Source organism: Ceratotherium simum, chromosome 10 (genome assembly GCF_057802395.1).
Source record: "Ceratotherium simum simum isolate JZ-2026a chromosome 10, ASM5780239v1, whole genome shotgun sequence".
Classification (NCBI taxonomy): Eukaryota; Metazoa; Chordata; class Mammalia; order Perissodactyla; family Rhinocerotidae; genus Ceratotherium; species Ceratotherium simum.
In genome coordinates, this window is record NC_141909.1 from 53,426,000 (window position 1) to 53,444,620 (window position 18,621).

The 18,621-nt window shown below is 35.8% G+C and overlaps 1 protein-coding gene across 6 annotated transcripts in view; it reads left to right on the forward strand.

Moving 5' to 3' along the window:
* The window catches only part of NAA16 (N-alpha-acetyltransferase 16, NatA auxiliary subunit), a 69,335-nt gene that overhangs the window by 32,709 nt on the left and 18,005 nt on the right, over positions 1-18,621 (forward strand). For all 6 annotated transcript variants that reach the window (XM_014789949.2, XM_087436013.1, XM_087436015.1 and 3 more), the window contains 2 exons: positions 527-633; positions 16,442-16,514. In XM_014789949.2, coding sequence (XP_014645435.2) covers positions 527-633; positions 16,442-16,514 — 180 coding nt within the window. The remainder of the gene's footprint in view (positions 1-526; positions 634-16,441; positions 16,515-18,621) is intronic.

The following is an 18,621-nucleotide window of genomic DNA, read 5'->3' on the forward strand; positions in this document are numbered from 1 at the left end:
TGGAATGAATGAATGTTGAAGTAAATCACTAGTTGATTCGGAAAACATTTGTAAATACTGCTTTAGTGTTTAAAAAGATATCTTGGCTGATACTTGAATATAGCGCTGGTTACAGTAGAATCTTTTTAGAGTCTGCAGAGTGCTTCATGAGTTGTCTGCAGACAGTAGGACTGAGTCTGTGCTGATCAGTGAGATCAGGACAGATACTTGTTGTGGGGTATATTCAGAATGAATAGTAGGTTACTTTTACTCAAACCTGTGCAATCATTTTGTTTACCTATCTTTTGAAGGGTTCCTTGAAGATATTTTGAACCTAGATCTAGGGGAAAATATAGTTGCCAACTGAGATATTGGGTGTTAAGCTCTTTGGTGGTAACAAACAAGAAATAATGCTGACTGACTTTTTGTGTTTAAAATTTGGAGAGGGGGATAATTGTTTTTGAGGGTGTTTTATTTTTATTTGTAGAATCATTTTGAGAACTGGTTGCATCAGTCTAAGTATAACAAAGTATACTTTTGTTTCTAGGTGAAAAATTTAGAGAACTAATGGATAAGTTCCTGAGGGTTAACTTCAGTAAAGGCTGTCCACCCTTGTTTACTACTTTGAAATCTTTATATTACAATACAGAAAAGGTAAAATTTGGTCTTTATTCTGTTTTGCTATGGTCTTTTTTTACTAGCTTAATTATCATAGAAAGATTTCCATGTAAATATGCTATGATTTGATCATTTTCTCTATTCTACTAATGTTATTCGCCTTAGTCTAATAATAGATGAACTGAAATTATATGCATATGGTATAAGTACTGTCAAAGGAAATGTCAATCTGTGAAATTTACAAGAGTGTGAAGGCTTTATAAAAGCACTAAGATGAAAAAGGTTGTTGTTTTTAATGGGTATACTTTTCTAGTGAGATTTTAAATTTGACATATTGTCACCAGAGATCTATATTTAACTATTTCATGATTATCTATTATTTTATAGTATGATAGTGGTTTTTTAAATTTGTTGTGCGTGCTTTTAAAGTTAGAACATAGTTGAGTTAGTGCAACAGTAAAATGTCATTTGGTACTATTATTTTTAACAAATAGGCTATATTTTAATAAATATAGTTTTAGCTAGTTCTTAAAGAGCATAGTACTTTTCTGCTTTTAAAAATTAGAAAATAGGCACTTGCTCTTCAATTAGAAAGATAATTAGAAAATTAAAAGTTAATAGAAAACAAAATATTTCTAAGCATAACTTCTTACTTATTAATGCCTAAAATCTTGTATTCTTTACTGTAGAGTCTTTTTCTTTCCTCCTTTTTTTTTTTTGAGGAAGATTAGCCCTGAGCTAACATCTGTTGCCAATCCTCTTCTTTTTTGCTGAGGAAGATTAGCCCTGGGCTAACATCTGTGCCCACCTTCCTCTACTTTATATGGGATGCCACCACAGCATGGCTTGATAAGCAGCACATAGGTCCCTGCACGGGATCTGAACCTGCAAACCCTGGGCTGCCAAAGTGGAGAGCACGAACTTAACTGCTACATCCCTGGGCTGGCCCCTGTAGTCGGAGTTTTTGAAAGTTACTAGTTGATAAGGAAAAGATTTTATTAGAAATGCCAAAATATTTTTAGTTCAACCTGTATTACTTTGTATTTATTTAGGTTTGACCCATAATTATTTGTAAATGAGCAATGATTGTAAATAATAAAATGTTGAAAACAAGGTCAATGATAGGTATAACTGATGGGCACTTTATTCCCTGTGGCAGCAGGTTTCATAAACTATAAAGGGACAACTAATAATATCTAGTACTTGATTAGTAAAAAGTGTCATTTACATTTAAAAAAAATCTTACAATTCTTTGATGTCTGTAGTGTGCTTATTTGACTGTAATGGCAGTGCTGTTGATTTTTTGAAAAATAGCGATTGATTCATGTGAAAACACATGGCAGTGCCTACCAGTAATTTCTGTACGTTATTTAAATTAACGTTCGCCGAAATTCCTCTCTTACTCTTTTTGGCAAGGGTGACAGAGAAGAAAGGTGAGATGAAATGTCTGAAAGAACTTACGTATGTGAATTAGACTACTGCTTTTGTAACACTGTCTTGCAGCAACAACCGAATGCAGTGGTTGTTAAAAAATTTGTTCTCTTAGGCTTTCTCTGGGTGTCTCAGTTTTCACAAGGGGCATAGACCTTTTCAAATCCCTCCAATATTGATCCAAAATTATCATCATAAAGGTGTTAAGCATCTGTTGGTATTTTATAAAGCATGGAAATTGCATTTTTAAAGAAGGCACTGAGAATGCATCAATTTATATAGGAATCTTTGACATCTCTTTAGTGTTAAGCATGCAACAGGAATGTTTACCAAGTGTTTTTGAGAATTGAATTAAACTGCAGGAAATTGAGTTCAAGTTACCAGGACTTAGTATAGTAAGAAAAAATTTACAAGTATGGGATGTCTCTCAAATAATTTTGGCCACATATATGTGTGATTGCTCATAAGCTCATTTTATTTATTTTTTTGTTTTATTTTTATTTTTTTTTGTGAGGAAGATCAGCCCTGAGCTAACATCCGTGCTAATCCTCCTCTTTTTGCTGAGGAAGACCGGCTCTGCATAAGCTCATTTTAAAATTTGCATATTTCTAACCAGCAGTGAGTCCTGCTTTTTAGCTAAGGGCTGCATTTTAACTCACAAGGAAGGATTTCAAAGAGATTAAGTCTGATAAACGATTATGGTTTGGTAACCTTACAAGTCTTGAAGAATAATTCATGTCAGGTAGCATGAAAATAAAATAATCTTTTGAAGTCAGCTCAGGACATAGTACAATTGTAAAGAAGTATTTTAAAAATGTCTCCAGCATTTCAAATTGTGAATGTACTATTTAAGAAGCATTTTTCTTGTAATTCAAGATTTTTTGCCTTGTGAATTTGTGGTGTATATATGTAGCTGTAGTAATTTTGATCTTAAAGTTTTGTTTTTCGTTTTCCCCCAGCAATTTCATAACTTTATTGTGTTATTGTATAGTCTTCATTATCTTCCTTTGTAATGACTGCAGTCTTTTATAAAATCATACCTCCATTGTTGAACTTTTGTTCTTCAAGTTTTCACTGTTAAAAAAATATTATGTGTCTTTATACACATAGCTTTACTTAGGATTATTTCCTTTTCGTAAATTCTCAGAATAAATTGGTAAAAGGTGTGAATGTTTTGTGGTTGTTTGATAAACACTGATACATTGGTTTCTATAAGATTGTAAACACCAATTTGTTTTGCCACTAGCAATGTGTGTGAAAGCTTCACTGGACTCTCACCAGCATTAGGTTCTGTTAAATATTTTCCCTTCTTGTGTTTGCTTTTCTATGGACATTAATTTTTAACGTAAAGAGGTTGAAAATTTAATGTAACCAGATTTGTTGATCTTTATTTTTATTGTGGAAGTTCGTCAGCTGTTTTAGAAACACTGTGGAATGTCCTCTTTTCCTAGAGCAGTGCTTCTCAAAGTGGGATGGGAGAGGGGATTTTGTCCCCCAGGGGACATTTTGTCCTGTCTGGAGACATTTTTGATTGTCACCATTGTGGGGTTATGCTACTGGCATCTAATGAGTACAGGCTAGGGTGTTGCTAAACATTCTTCAATGCACAGGACAGCCCTCCACAGCAAAGAGTTCCATTATTGACATATTGGGCTAGATAATTCTTTGTTATAGGGGGGCTGACCTATGCATTATAGGATATTTAGTAGTGTCCCTGGCCTCTATCAACTAGATGCCAGTAGCTTCCCCTCAGTATTTGTTGTTGTTAACTTTTATTGAGACATACCATAAAATTTAACTGTTTGAACTGTACAGTTGAGTGATTTTTAGTATATTCAGAGTTTTGCAACCGTCACCACAGTGTAATTTTAGAAAATTTTCATCACCCCAAAAAGAAGCCCATCCCCCCAGCATTAGGCAACTACTCATGTACTTTCTCTCTATGGATTTGCCTATTCTGGACATTTCATACAAACAGAATCATACAATATGTGGCCTTTTTCTCTCTAACTTCTTTTACTTAGCATAATATTTTCATCCATGTGGTAGCATGAATGAGTATTTCACTCCCTTTTATGGCCAAGTAGCATCCCATTTTATGGCTATACCACATTTTATCTATCAGTTGATGAACATTTTGGTTGTTCCTACCCTTTGGTTATCATGAATAATGGTGCTATGAACATTTGTGTACAAGTTTTTGCATGTACATGTTTTCATTTCTTTGGGTTGTATGTGCCCAGGATTGGAATTGCTAGGTCAAATGGTAACTTTATGTTTAAACTTCTAAAAACGTACCAGACTGTTTTCCAAAGTGCCTCTGTCATTTTATATTCCCACAAGCAGTGTATGAGGATTCTGATTTCTGCACCTCCTCACCAACAATCCACTGATTATTACGTGATATTTGATTATAGCCATGCTAGTGGGTATGAAGTGGTATCTCTTTGTGGTTTTGGTTTGCATTTCGCTGGTGACTGATGATGTTGAGCATCTTTTCCTGTGCTTATTGGCCATTTGTATATCTTCTTTGGAGAAATGTCAATTCAGATTCTTTGCCCAATTTTTAATTGTGTTATTTGTCTATTATTGAATTGTAAGAGTTCTTTTTATATTCTAGATATGAGTTCCTTATCAGATATATAATTTGAAAATGTTTTGTACCATTCTGTGGGTTGTATTTTGACTTTCTTGAAAGTATCCTTTGATGCACAAAAGTTTTTAATTTTGATTAAGTCCAGTTTATCTTCGTTCACTTTGGTTTTTTGTGCTTTTGTATCTAAGAAACTGTTGCTGAATCCAAGGTCATGAAGATTTACACATATTTACTTCTGAGAGTTTTATACTTTTAGTTCTTACATTGAGGTCTTCGATCCATTTTGAGTGCATTTTTGTATGTGTTGTGAGGTAGGAGTCCAGCTTCATTCTTTTGCATGTGACTGTCCAGTTTCCCAGCACTATTTGTTGAAGAGACTGTTCTTTCTCCGTTGAAAGGTCTTGGCAGCCTTGTTGAAAATAAATTGACCACAAATGTGAGAGTTCATTTCTGGACTCTCAATTCTATTCCAATGATCTGTGCGTCTGTTGTTATGCTGGTACCACACTGTCTTGATTACTGTAGTTTTGGGGTAAGTTTTGAAATTAGGAAGTGTGAATCTTCCTAGTTTGTTCTTTTCCAAGATTCTTTTGGCCATTCAGGATTCCTTTTATTTCCATTTGAATTTTAGGATCAGCTTTTTGGTTTTTACAAAGAAGCCAGCTGGGATTTTATAGGGATTGCATTGAGTCTGTAGATCACTTTGGGACATATTCCCGTCTTAACAATATTAAATCTTTCAATCTGTGAACAGTGGATGTCTTTCCATTTATTTAGATCTTCTTTAATTTTTTTTTTTTGGAATTTTCAGTGTACACATAATGTACGTCTTTTGTTAAATTTATTCCTAAGTATTTTATTCTTTTTTTATGGTGTTCTAGATAGAATTATTTTCTTAATTTCATTTTCAGATTGTTCACTGCTAGTATATAAAATACAGTTGATTTTTGTATATTGATCTTGTATTCTGCAACCTTGCTGAACTCGTCAGAACTCGTCTATTAGTTGTTGTAGTTGGTATAATGGATTCCTTAGGATTTTCTATGTCTAAGATCATGTCATCTGCAAATAGAAAGTTTTGTTTCTTCCTTTCCATTTTGTATTCTTTTATTTTCATTTTCTTGACTGATTGTCCTGGCCAGAACGTCCAGTACAGTGTTGAAGGGAAGTGATGAGAGTGGCGTCTTTGTCTTGTTCTTGATCTTAGGAGGAAAGCATCTAGTCTTTCTCCATTAATGTTAACTATGGATTTTTCGTATATTCGTTTTATAATGTTGAAGAAGTTCCCTTCTGTTCCTAGTTTGTTGAGTGTTTTTATTGTGGAAAGGTGTTGAATTTTGTAAACTGCTTTTTCTGTGTCTAATGAGATGATCATGTGGTTTTGGTTTTTATTCTATTGACTTCCTATATTACATTAGTTGATTTTCAGATGTTAACCCAAGCTTGTATTACTGTGATAAAACCCACTTGGTCGTGGTGCATAATTCTTTTTATATGTTGCTGGGTTCAATTTGCTAGTATTTTATTGAGGATTTTTGCATCTCTGTTCCTAAGAGAGACTCGTCTGTAGTTTTCTTGTGATGGTCTGGTTTTGGTATCAGGGTAATAACAGCCTTATAATCAGTTGGCTGTTATTATAATGCTATAAAGTGTTGCGTCCTCTTCTGTTTTTTTCTGAAAAGTTGGTGAAGAATTGGCATTAATATTAAATGTTTGGTAGAATTTACCAGTCGAAGCCATCTGGGCCTGGACTTTGTGGGTAGTTTTTGATTACCTATTCAAACTCATTACTTGTTATTGGTTTACTCATATTTTCTATTTCTTCTTGACTTGGTTTCTGAAATTTGTGTCTCTAGAAATTTGTCCATTTCATCTGTTATCCATTATTGGCAAACAATTGTCCCTCATATTCCTTTATAATTATTTTATTTCTGTAGTCAGTAGTAATGTCTTCTCTTTCATTTTTTTTTTTTTTTGTGAGGAAGATCAGCCTTGAGCTAATATCCATGCTAATTCTCCTCTTTTTGCTGAGGAAGACCGGCTCTGAGCTAACATCTGTTGCCAATCCTCCTCCTTTTTTTTTCCCCCAAAGCCCCAGTGGATAGTTGTATGTCATAGTTGCACATCCTTCTGGTTGCTGTATCTGGGACGCGGCCTCAGCATGACCCGAGAAGCGGTGCGTTGGTGCGCGCCCGGGATCCGAACCCGGGGCGCCAGCAGCGGAGCACGTGCACTTAACCGCTAAGCCACGGGGCCGGCCCTTCTCTTTCATTTTTAATTTTAACAGTTTGAGTCTTCTTTTTGTCTTGGTCAGTCTAACTAAATATTTGCTCATTTTGTTGATCTTTTCAGAGAACCAAGTTTTAGGTTTGCTGATTCTTTTCCCCTTCTATTTTGTTAATTTCCACTCTAATTTTTATTATGTTCTTACTTCTGCTTGTTTTAGGTTTAGTTTGCTCATCTTGTTTCAGTGTCTTTTTTCTAACATGTTCTTTGCGTTCTATACTTTTATCTTTTACTTTGCTGATTTGAGTGAGAAAAATAGGTTTTCTTTAAGGATAAAGATTTGTATTTGCACAAAAGATAATTAGTAAAATCATTTTTTATTTAATTTTAGTTCAACTGTCAAGGCTACAGCTTATACATTTGTGTGTGTGTGTTGTAAAAGAAACCAAAATGACTCTAAGAAGAGGTGCAAATTAATTTTGGACTTCAATTTTCACGTATAATGGATGGTACTTCCTAGTTTTCTTCTGTAGCCATTTACTGGTGTGTGAGTATAAGATTGTGGAGTGAAGATAGTGAATCATCATTGAGTTTTGCCTGGGTCGTTGCGGGTGCATTTGATTCCATTGAAGCTAGCTATCAGTGCACAGGGTACTGAATATGAGTAACTTAAAGCAACATGGAAATTGAGTACTTGATGAGATTCTGACTGGATGAAGTGTCAGATGTCTCAACAAAAATTATATGACTGTCCATTCACAGGAAATGAAGGTAGGCTGTTTCCCAGGGGGCCTTTCTTTCTTGTGTTAAATCTGCCCATGCTGTGGAAGTATACCTGGATTCTCATTTAGTTAAAAAACGTATGGAGCTATGTGTGCCGTTTAAAAACTGGTGACAGTAGGCACAAACAGTTACAAAAAACTTGACCTCTTGTTCATTGAAGAAAGAATCATCATGAACTTCGTTGGAATGTTTCTGTGGGAAGTACTGAATCATTTGGCTGTTGTGCTGGGGAATACCTATAATTTGATTTTTCATTGAATTTGATTGCTTTTCTGTTTTTCATAAAAACCACAGGTTTATGCTAGTATATTTTTTATAAAATACATAAAATAAAAATATAACTTAAAAGTTGGTGAGTTAACTATAATCATCTTCTGTTTCACCATACGCACCACACTTTGGGAAATACTGTACAAGGTAAAGAGCACTGCTGTGAAATCAGGCCTGGTATGGAATTCTGACTCCATCACTTACTTGCTTGAGCAACTACGTGAGTCTGTTTATGAATCATAAAGTTGGGGAAAATAATATTTAAAGAGTTGATATGTGTTTTAGTTAAATGATAATTAACCAAGTAAAGTGCTTGGTTCAGAGAAAATGTTCAAGATCTGGTTATTCTCCCACTGTCCCCACTCCTCATACCTCATCCCTGTAAGAAATTACTTCCTTTCATTTATTAAGTGTCATAGTTCTTGGACAACTTACCTCTGTAACTAGCTCCTTTGCAACCAAAATTGTCACTACTGATGGTATATTTATTGGAAATTTTTTTTTCTTTTTTTTTGAGGAAGATCAGCCCTGAGCTAACATCCATGCCAGTCCTCCTCTTTTTGCCGAGGAAGACTGGCTCTGAGCTAACACCCGTGCCAATCTTCCTCCACTTTATGTGGGATGCTGCCACAGCATGACCTGACAAGTGATGTGTCAGTGCGCTCCCGGAATCCGAACCCAGGCCGCCAGCAGCGGAGCGTGTGCACTTAGCCGCTACGCCGTGGGGCCAGCCCCCCTATTTATTGGAAATTACTCTAGTTTTGATCCTTGTTGATAAACTGTTGCACTTTAATTTTCTAATTTGGGTAAAAAAATGAAAAGATAGTTTCAATGACTTTCATGTCGCAGTAATATTTTAAACATGTGGTTTATATCTATATAGTGAAAAATTGTCTATCAAATATGGTGTTGTAGGACTTTGTCTTTAAGGTTAATAAAGAATTCTTTTAACTTGTTCATAAGAAAAGCTGATCAAGGGTCATAATTTAGGAAATTATCTGTAGTAGTCACAATTTGCTCAGGTTAGATTGTGTTAGCAAAAATAAAGCTTTTTCAATCCTGATCAAATACGACTATAGAAGAAAATATTTAAATCAGGATAAGGTGGTTGAACTTGGAAATTTTTTCACTTCATAAAATTTTGGCTGTGTAATTTAAGCTGTCCTTTTTGAGGCTTTAAGTTTTTATTCTGATCTTAGATGGCTAAATTAAGTAGATTGGCTTTCTTGATTTTAAATGGCAGTGGCAAAATATTATTTTTAAGAAGAATAGCCATTACATATTAAGTTTTACAAGAAAGGAGTTGAATATACGTCCTGAGATATAAATAAGTAAACTTGAAGTAAAATGGGTCCTTATACCTGAGTAAAACTCTTAGACTAACTTTCGTAGACACATCTGGAAAATTGAATTGTTAGCTTAATTACTGAGTTACTGACTATAATGTAAATTTTTAGATTCAAGAAATATGCATAATGAACCAGGAAGGCCCATGTTCTTCGCAGGTTTTTTATTTAGGAGATTTCATGTGGACTTTACATTATCTTGATTTTTCCTCAATCAGATCTTGTTTCGAAGTTCTAAAGCTGGAGATCTATTTTAATTACTAGTATTTATATGCCTTTATGAAGAATTACATGTAACTTCAGTATATATTTTGTTGTACTTTTTTTTATTATTAAACTGACTTTAAAAATATGCTTCACCCTTAGAGATGCAGAGACCCTTATTAAAAACCTGCTCCAGCTGCAGTTTTTGAAACTGCCAGTAGATGGCATTGTAAGTTCATGAAAAAAATATCTGCTTCCATAAATTGAACAACTTGAGTACTGAATTTCTAAGCCTGGAAAGTTTTTTTAACTTACAGATATTCTAATTGAGATTGATGGAGTGGTATTGGTCATGGTGGATTAAAAATGTCTACGACCTTTAATTTTGTTTTATAATAATAGTCTTTTTGCAACATTTTTATCAGTTCTTGAACTCTGCTGTGTGTATCAGAATTAACTAGAGGGCTTGCTAAAAACAGATCGCTGGTTCTGTAAATCTGGGGTTTGGTCCAAAAATTTACATCTCTAACATGTTACCGGGTGATGCTAATGCTAGTGTTGATGATGTTAATGGTCTGAAGATCACACTTCAAGAACCGCTGTTGTTTTTTTTTTAATTGTGGTAAAATACACTTAACATAAAATTCACTATCTTAACCATTTTTAAGCGTACAGTTCAGTGGTATTAAATACATTCACATTGTTGTGCAACCATCACCACCGTCCATCCCCAGAACTCTTAGAATTGAGACTCTATACCCATTAAACAATAACTTCCCATTTTCCCCTCCTCCCAGCCCCTGGCAACCACCATTATACTTTTTGTTTTTATGATTTTCACTACTCAAAGTATCTTGTAAGTGGAATCATACAGTATTTGTCTTTTTGTGACTGGCTTATTTCACCTAGCTTAATGTCCTCAAAGTTCATCCATGTTGTAGCATATTAGAGAATTTCCTTCCTTTTTAAGGCTGAAAAATATTTGATTGTATGTATCTACCACATTTTGCTTATCCATTCATCTGTTGATGGACACTTCGGTTGCTTCCACGTTTTGGCTATTGTGAATAATGCTTCTATGAACATGGGTGTACAAATATCTCTTTGAGACCCTGCTTTCCACCCTTGTGGGTATATACCCAGAAATGGAATTGCTGGATCATTTGGTAATTCTATTTTAAATTTTTTAAGAAACTGCCATACTGTTTTCCATAACAGCTGTACCATTTTACATTCCCACCAGTAGCGCACAAGGGTTCCAATTTCTTTACATCCTCATCAACAGTTGTTGCTTTCTCGTTTTTTTTTTTTGCTGAGGAAGATCCGTCCTGAGCTAACATCTGTGCCAGTCTTCCTCTATTTTGTACGTGGGTCACCACGTACAAATTTTTTTAAATTAATTAATTTATTTTTTGCTGAGGAAGATTCACCCTGAGCTAACATCCGTGCCAGTCTTCCTCTGCTTTTTAGTATGTGGGCTGCCAGTGCAGCATGGCTGCTAACAGAGTGGTATTGGTCTGTGCCCGGTAACCAAACCTGGGCCACCGAATTGGAGTGCGCTGAACTTGACCATTAGGCCACTGGGGCTGGCCCTCATTGTAGTTTTGATTTGCGTTTCTGTAATGATTAGTGATGTTGCTCATATCTTCATATGCTTATTGGCTGTTCGTCTGTCTTTTTTGGAGAAATGTGTATTCAAGTACTTTGCCCATTTTTGAATCAAGTTTTTTTTTCCTTGTTGAGTTTTAGGAGTTCTCTATATATTCTGGATATTAATCCCTTATTGGATATATGAGTTGCAAATATTCTCTCCCATTCTGTGGGTTGCCTTTTTACTCTGTGGGTAGTGTCTTTTGATGCACGAAATTAAAAAATTTTCATTAAGTCCAATTTGTCTATTTTTTTTTTTTGTTACCTGTTCCTTTGGTGTCATATCCAAGAAATCATTGCCAAATCCAGTGTCATGAAGCTCTTGTCATGTTTTCTTCTAAGTGTTTTATTGTTTTAGGCCTTACATTTAGTTCCTTGATCCATTTTGAGTTAATTTTTGTATATGATATTAGGTGAGGGTCTAGCTTCGTTCTTTTGCATATGGATATCTAGTTTTCCCAACACCATTTGTTGAAAAGACTGTACTTTCCCCATTGAGTGGTCTTGGCACCCTTGTCAGAAATCATTTGGCCATATATGGGAGGGTTTATTTCTGGGCTCTTTTATTTCTTTAGTCTCTATGTCAGTCTTTATGTAAATACCACACTGTTTTGATTACTGTAGCTTTGTAGTGAGTTTTGAAATCAGTCTGTGAGTCTTCTGGTCTTTTTCTTCTTTTTCAAGATTGTTTGGCTGTTTTGGGTCCCTTGACATTCCGTGTGAATTTTAGGATGAGTTTTTCTATTTGTGCTAAAAAAGTTATTGGGATTTCGATAGTGATTGCATTGACTCTGTAGTTATCTTTGGGTAGTACTGACATTTTAATAATAAGTCTTCCAATCCGTGAACATGGGATGTGTTTCCATTTATTTATGTCTTTTTAAATTTCTTTCAGCAACATTTTGTAGTTTTTGTTGTACAAGTCTTTCACTTCCTTGGTTAAGTTAATTCCTAAATATTTTATTCTTTTTGATGCTATTGTGAATGGAATTTTTTTTTGTAATTTCTTTTTCAGATTGTTCATTGTTTGTGTATAGAAATGCAACTGATTTTTGTGTATTAACGTTTGTATCCTGCTACTTTGCTAAATTCATTTCTTAGTTCTAAAAGGTTTTTTTCTGTGTGATATCATTAGGATTTTCTACAAGTAAGATCGCATCATCTGCAAACAGATATTTTTACTTCTTCCTTTCCAGTTTGGATGCCTTTTATTTCTTTTTCTTGCCTAATTGCTTTGGCTAGAACTTCCAGAACTGTGTTGAATACAAGTGTTGAAAGCGGACGTCCTTGCCTTGTTCTTGATCTTAGTGGAAATGCTTTTAGTCTTTCACCATTGAGTGTGATATTTACTGTGGGTTTTTCATATATGGCGTTCATTCGATATATTGAGGTAGTATCCTTCTATTCCTAGTTTGTTGAGTGTTTTTACTGTGAAAGGGTGTTGAATTTTGTCAAATGCTTTTTCTGCATCAATTGAGATGATCATGTGTTTTTTTTCCTTCATTTTGTTGCTGTGGCATATTACATTGATTTTTTTTTTTTTGGTGAAGAAGATCAGCCCTGAGCTAACATCCATGCCAATCCTCCTCTTTTTGCTGAGGCAGACTGGCCCTGAGCTAACATCCGTGCCCGTCTTCCTTCACTTTATGTGGGACGCTGCCACAGCATGGCCTGACAAACGGTGCGTTGGTGCACACCTGGGATCCAAACCCGGGCCACCAGCAGCGGAGCACACGCACTTAACCACTATGCCATGGGGCCAGCACCCTGCATTGATTTTTTTCTTTTTTTGTGTGTGAGGAAGATTGGCCCTGAGCTAACATCTGCCAGTCCTCCTCTTTTTGCTGAGGAAGAGTGGTCCTGGGCTAACATCCGTGCCCATCTTCCTCCACTTTATGTGGGACGCCGCCACAGCATGGCCTGCAAGTGGTGCATCAGTGTGCGCCCGGGATGTGAACCCGGGCCGCCAGCCGTGCAGGGCGCACGCTTAACTGCTACGCCACGGGGCTGACCCCTGATTTTTATATGTTGAACTATGTTTGCATTCCAGAATAAATCTCACTTGGTCATGACGTATAATCCTTTTAATGTGCTGCTGAATTCTGTTTTCTTGTATTTTGTTGAGGATTTTTGCATCCATATTCATCAGGGATATTGATTAGCAGTTTTCTTATGATGTCTTTATCTGGCTTTGGAATCAGAGTAATGGTGGCTTCATAAAATGAATTTGGAAGTTTTCCCTTCTCTTCAGTTTTTGGGAAAGTTTGGTATTCTTTACGTGTTGGGTAGAATTCACCAGTGAAGCCCCTGGGTCCAGGGCTTTTCTTTGTTGGTAAATTTTTGATTACTGATTCAATCTCCTTACTAGTTGTAGGTCTATTCACATTTTAAGAAACATTGTTTTTAAACAGTCTTTGTTTTAAAAGTCTTATTAAAACAATACGGCATTATTGTTTTTCAAAAGAATGTACCCATATTCTACTACCCTAATCCATTTGGTTGTATTTTTGTTGAGTATGTCTTTATACATACGTGTTTTAGTGAAGTCATGTGTGCAAATTCTTTTTGTGTTCTCTGTTTTTGTATGTTACGTATTTTTCCTCATTGTTAACGTATGGTCCCACCTATTTCCTATTGCCTTTCTATCCCAGAAAATTATGCCATATAACATAACATCATATCACAAAGATATCATGTAGGTTTGAAAAGTGTTTTAATTTGGTCTTTTTTTGTTTTTTGACTGGTGTCAGTGGGATTGTCAGTGGCTTTATGGACCCTATACCCTGTGACTTTGTGGAGCGGGGTTCTAATTTGGATTCAAAATTAAACTCATTAAATCATACCATCTTGTATTACACGGAATGTGTGAAGTGGTTTCTTTCATAGCCATATATACCAAAATTTGTTTAGGACTTTGTGATACGTGGTATGCTCTTCACTGGCAGTGAAACTGTAGTAAATTTTGATTAGTTTGTAAAGAGGCCTAGAAAGAAAAGTATAATTATTTTTCTGAAAATAAAATGTCTAAAGTCCCAATTTCCACAAAATAGTAAGCAATGTTTCAGACCTTATTTTAGTAGTAGATAGATAAGTGAATTTGGATAGGAAAACCTATAATTGTATTAAGTACTGATTCTCATTTTCTACCTTTTACCAGGGCTGATGACAGTGATAAGCAAATCAGTCATTTTAAATTTTGCTTGTACTTTTCAAACCTTTTTCATTTTTTTGTAGACATACTAACAATGATTCATAAATGGAATGTCTATTTTGTTAATTTTGTATTTGCTTGTTTTTAGACGTTGTAATGTTCACAAACTTGAAATAGGAGTTCACAGTTTTTTTAACGATACAATTAATATATAGCATTTGATATTAGAGATCAGAATACATACAGAACGCTGAGACATAGGCAGTTAGGACTTCCTAAAGAGAGGCTCGTTGGCTGGCCGGTTTGTCCCTCTGTAACACACTCCACTCCCACCCCCAAATCAAACACAGCAAAACTTCTTTAAATTTCAAGAACTCATTAAGATTCTTTGGGGACTCAATTTGGAAATGTGTATTTGAAAGTGTGTTGCTTAATGCCACATAAGAGTGTTATAAGTTTGTCCCTCCTAAGCCTTCTCTTACTTTTTTTTCCTCTCTGGCAAACTTTTCCCTCTCTCTTGTCCACCCAGTTTGTGTGTGTGTGTGGGGGGGGATGTGTGTGTGTAAAGTTTCCCCCTCCTCAGTTTGGGTGCACTTAGTGTATTTTCCATGGTCTGGCTGATTTAATGTGTACCACTTGGTGTTTTGTGCACTAAAACTGATTGGGGCAAGGTTCCTGTCTTCCTGTTAGTCTTTAGTCTTACTGTACCCCTGTGAGTCAAGGAGAATTGCCCTTGAGTAACAGATGTGCTGGTGTCCCGTAGACCAGAGACTGATAGAGCAGATTCGTTAAAAGCTAAACTCAAGCCTTGTTGCTTGGGTTAAATTCTGGCTCCGCCGTTGCATACTTTCAGCTTATTTTTGTTTTCCCTTTGCCTGTAAAATGGAGTTTAATAATAGTGCACACCTCAGAGGGTTGTTTTGAGGCTGAGTTAATACAAGTAAAGTACTTAAAACAGTGCGTAGCACATAGCAAGTGCCATATAGGGTTGACTTTTAATATAATTGTTACTATAAAACATGTAAAGCACTTGCAACGGTTACTAGCTTATTATTATTGTTCCGCTATCTATATGTTCTTTTTGTCTGGTGATATTGGTAGCATTAGGACCATTTTTTTTTTTTTTTTTTTTTGGTGAGGAAGATTAGCCCTGAGCTAACATCTGTCTCCAATCTTCCTCTTTTTTTTGCTGAGGAAGACTGGCCCTGGGCTAACATCCCTGCCCATCTTCCTCGACTTTCTATGGGACGCCACCACAGCATGGCTTGACAAGCAGTGCGTTGGTGCGCGCCCAGGATCCAAACCCCAGGCCGCCGCAGCGGAGGGCGCGCACTTAACCGCTACGCCACTGGGCCGGCCCTAGGACCATTTTTTAAAACTACAAAACTTTCTAAATTATTAATATGAAAATATTCCTTCACTTTTGACCTTTGTTTTTTTTGAAGTTCACAAATAAGATGATTATATTTTCCAACTCATTCTGAACAGTTAACATCAATAGGCATTTAAAGCCAACTGTACACATAAGCGCTTTTTTTTCTCCTGCCACTTCTAATTCATGTCACTGTTGGCACTCTCAGGGCATAGCACATTTACTGTGTAGTTTGTAATATTTCAGTCCCACCTGATTGAGCATTGAAATGCAAATTCTATCAAAATGATCACTAAAAACAAAGGTAGTTTAAACGTCTAGTTAGGAGTTTACTTAACCTCTTCTTCCATCAACTCACTGTATAATTTGGATCATTTCACTTGACTTTTTTGTAATGAGTGACATTTTAGAAAATCTGAACATACATATATAATGGCTTACAACTTCACAATATAACAGCAGGAAGCAAAAGATAAGTAAATTAACTGTTAATAAATTATACAGGTGTATAAAATGGCAGAAAAAGGATTTTGTAGTAACTAGTGATAATTTGTCCTTCAAAACCTGAAACTACTTATTGAGATGAGAAATTACGAGATCCTGTTTTACTGTTAATGAAGAGAGCAGTACATTTTCTGTGTTTTTTCTCACTTTGCTCCTACACAGGGAGGGGGGAAAGCAGACAGCCTAGTAATTTAGTTAATTTATAGTTCTGAAATAAGCTGTATATTGTTTGTAAATCTGATTTAATCCATAATAAATATAAATACCTTCATAAAATATTTTTAAATTTTAAAACTATGTTTCTTCAACAGATTTCTATAATCCAGGACCTTGTTACTAATTATGAAGCCTCTCTTAAAACGTGTGACTTTTTTAGCCCTTATGGTAAGTTTAAATTAGATTGGATTGGAATTTGATTACTCATTTCAATCCATTTTTAGTCACTTATAGTAGAACTATCTTATGTTTATTATGTACATACTACGTGATAGCTGTTTACTAAATAGTTTTTGAATTAGTGAATGAAATGAGAAGAGCACTTTCAATCTTATTTAATTTAAATTTTCTATAATCTTGTGAGATGGGAGTTAACCCTATTTTATCATGAGTAAACAGACTTGACAGTTTTAGTGGCTTGGCCAAGATCATGCAGTTAGTTTATGTATTGAAACTTATTTTTCCTGAATCTCTGCTTCTCTGCTCTTTCTACTCTTATTACTTTAAATCCTGTTTTGTTTCTCTATTTGTAGGGGCATATGTAAATCAAAACAACTTAATTTAGAAAACACGCTAGAATGCTTTTTCAGTCATGCAGTTGGTAACTTTAGTCTGGTTTCTTCATGTGTCTTTTACATGTTATTGCCCTTTTGTTTTTGTTAGTTTGAAACAAATTTCATAGTAAAATAACAGACACAGAAGTAAAGAGAATAATGAATGCCTGTGTCACCATCACCCAGCTTGTGTTATCAACATTTTGGCAGTCTTATTTGAAGTATCTTCTGTCTGCTTTTCTTTGTGGAGTATTTTTAAAGCAGACATGCTGTTTCACCTGTCAGTACCTTAGTATGCATCTCTAACTATTTAAAACACTCAAACAGAAGCCCTAACCACAATGCTATCTCACACAGAATTAGCTCTCATACCATAATATCTAACACCCAGACTACATGCAAATTTCCCTGATTATCTTAAACAATATATATCTTGGTATAATTGGTTTATTTGAATCTGGATCCAACTAAAGTCCACACTTAACATTTGATTGTTAGGTCTCTGACAACAATTGTTGTTAGGTCTTTAATCTTTTTTTGTTTTTTTTTTTGTGATCAGCCCTGAGCTAACATCCATGCCAGTCCTCCTCTTTCTGCTGAGGAAGACATTTTTGCTGAGGAAGATGTTGCTAACATCTATTGCCAGTCCTCCTCCCTTTTCTCCCCAAAGCTCCAGTAGATAGTTGTATGTCATAGTTGCACATCCTTCTAGTTGCTGTGTGTGGGACGCGGCCTCAGCATGGCCAGACAAGCGATGCGTCAGCGCGCAGCCTGGATCCGAACCCCCGCCACCAGTAGTGGAGCGCGCACTTAACCGCTACGCCCCGGGGCTGGCCCCTAGGTCTTTAATCTTAAGCAGTACCCTCCCCTCGCTTTTTAAAGAAATGCTATTTGTTGAAAGGTCATTTGTCTTGTGGAATGTCCCTTATCCTGGATTTGGCTGATTGCTTTCTCATGGTAACATTTAATGTATTTTGCTATCATCCATAGTTCTTGTAAACTTTATAGTTAGTTTCACAGGCTTGAGTAGATTCGGGTTCCACGTGAGTGCTTCATACGTGATGCTTTGTACTTCCTATTATATCACATCTGGAGGCAGAAGACATTCTGGTTGTCTCTCTCTTTGTGATGTTAAGATTGATCAGGGTTCAGATGTTGTCAGCCTGATCTGCCCATTAACAAGTTCCTCACCACCGGCCTCTCACCTAATGATTTTAGCAGCCACTGAGGATCCTTGCCTCAGTCTCTTACTTCTAATCATCATTTCGTCCGCGTTTATTAGCTGGAATTCTTCTTATAAAGAACTTTCCCTCATCAAATATTTGGTTCCCCTGAAGTATAGTTTATATAAGAGGAGCAAGATAAATGTTTGGCTCTTTGCCTTTATTATTTGTGTTTTAATTTATGCTAATTAGTTTGTGCATTGTTGTCATTTCATTTGTTTAGCTAGTCTAGGAGACCTTTTTTTTCTGATGTGGGGGTAAATTCTCCTTTCTACTCTTTCTGCCTCATTTTGTACCTGTATGTCTTCCCTTCTGAAATCCATTTTAATAGCTTGGTATTTCTTATCTGCTCTTCTGTAGCTTGAGGGTACAGGATGGGGAACAGGACAGAGCTCAGCTGATTGTGTGTGGCTTTTGTCACATAACAGCGTTAATGTCACCTTGTCAGGAATATATCCTCTTCAAGCCCTTCAACTTTGGGTTTCCCTGATTCAGTAT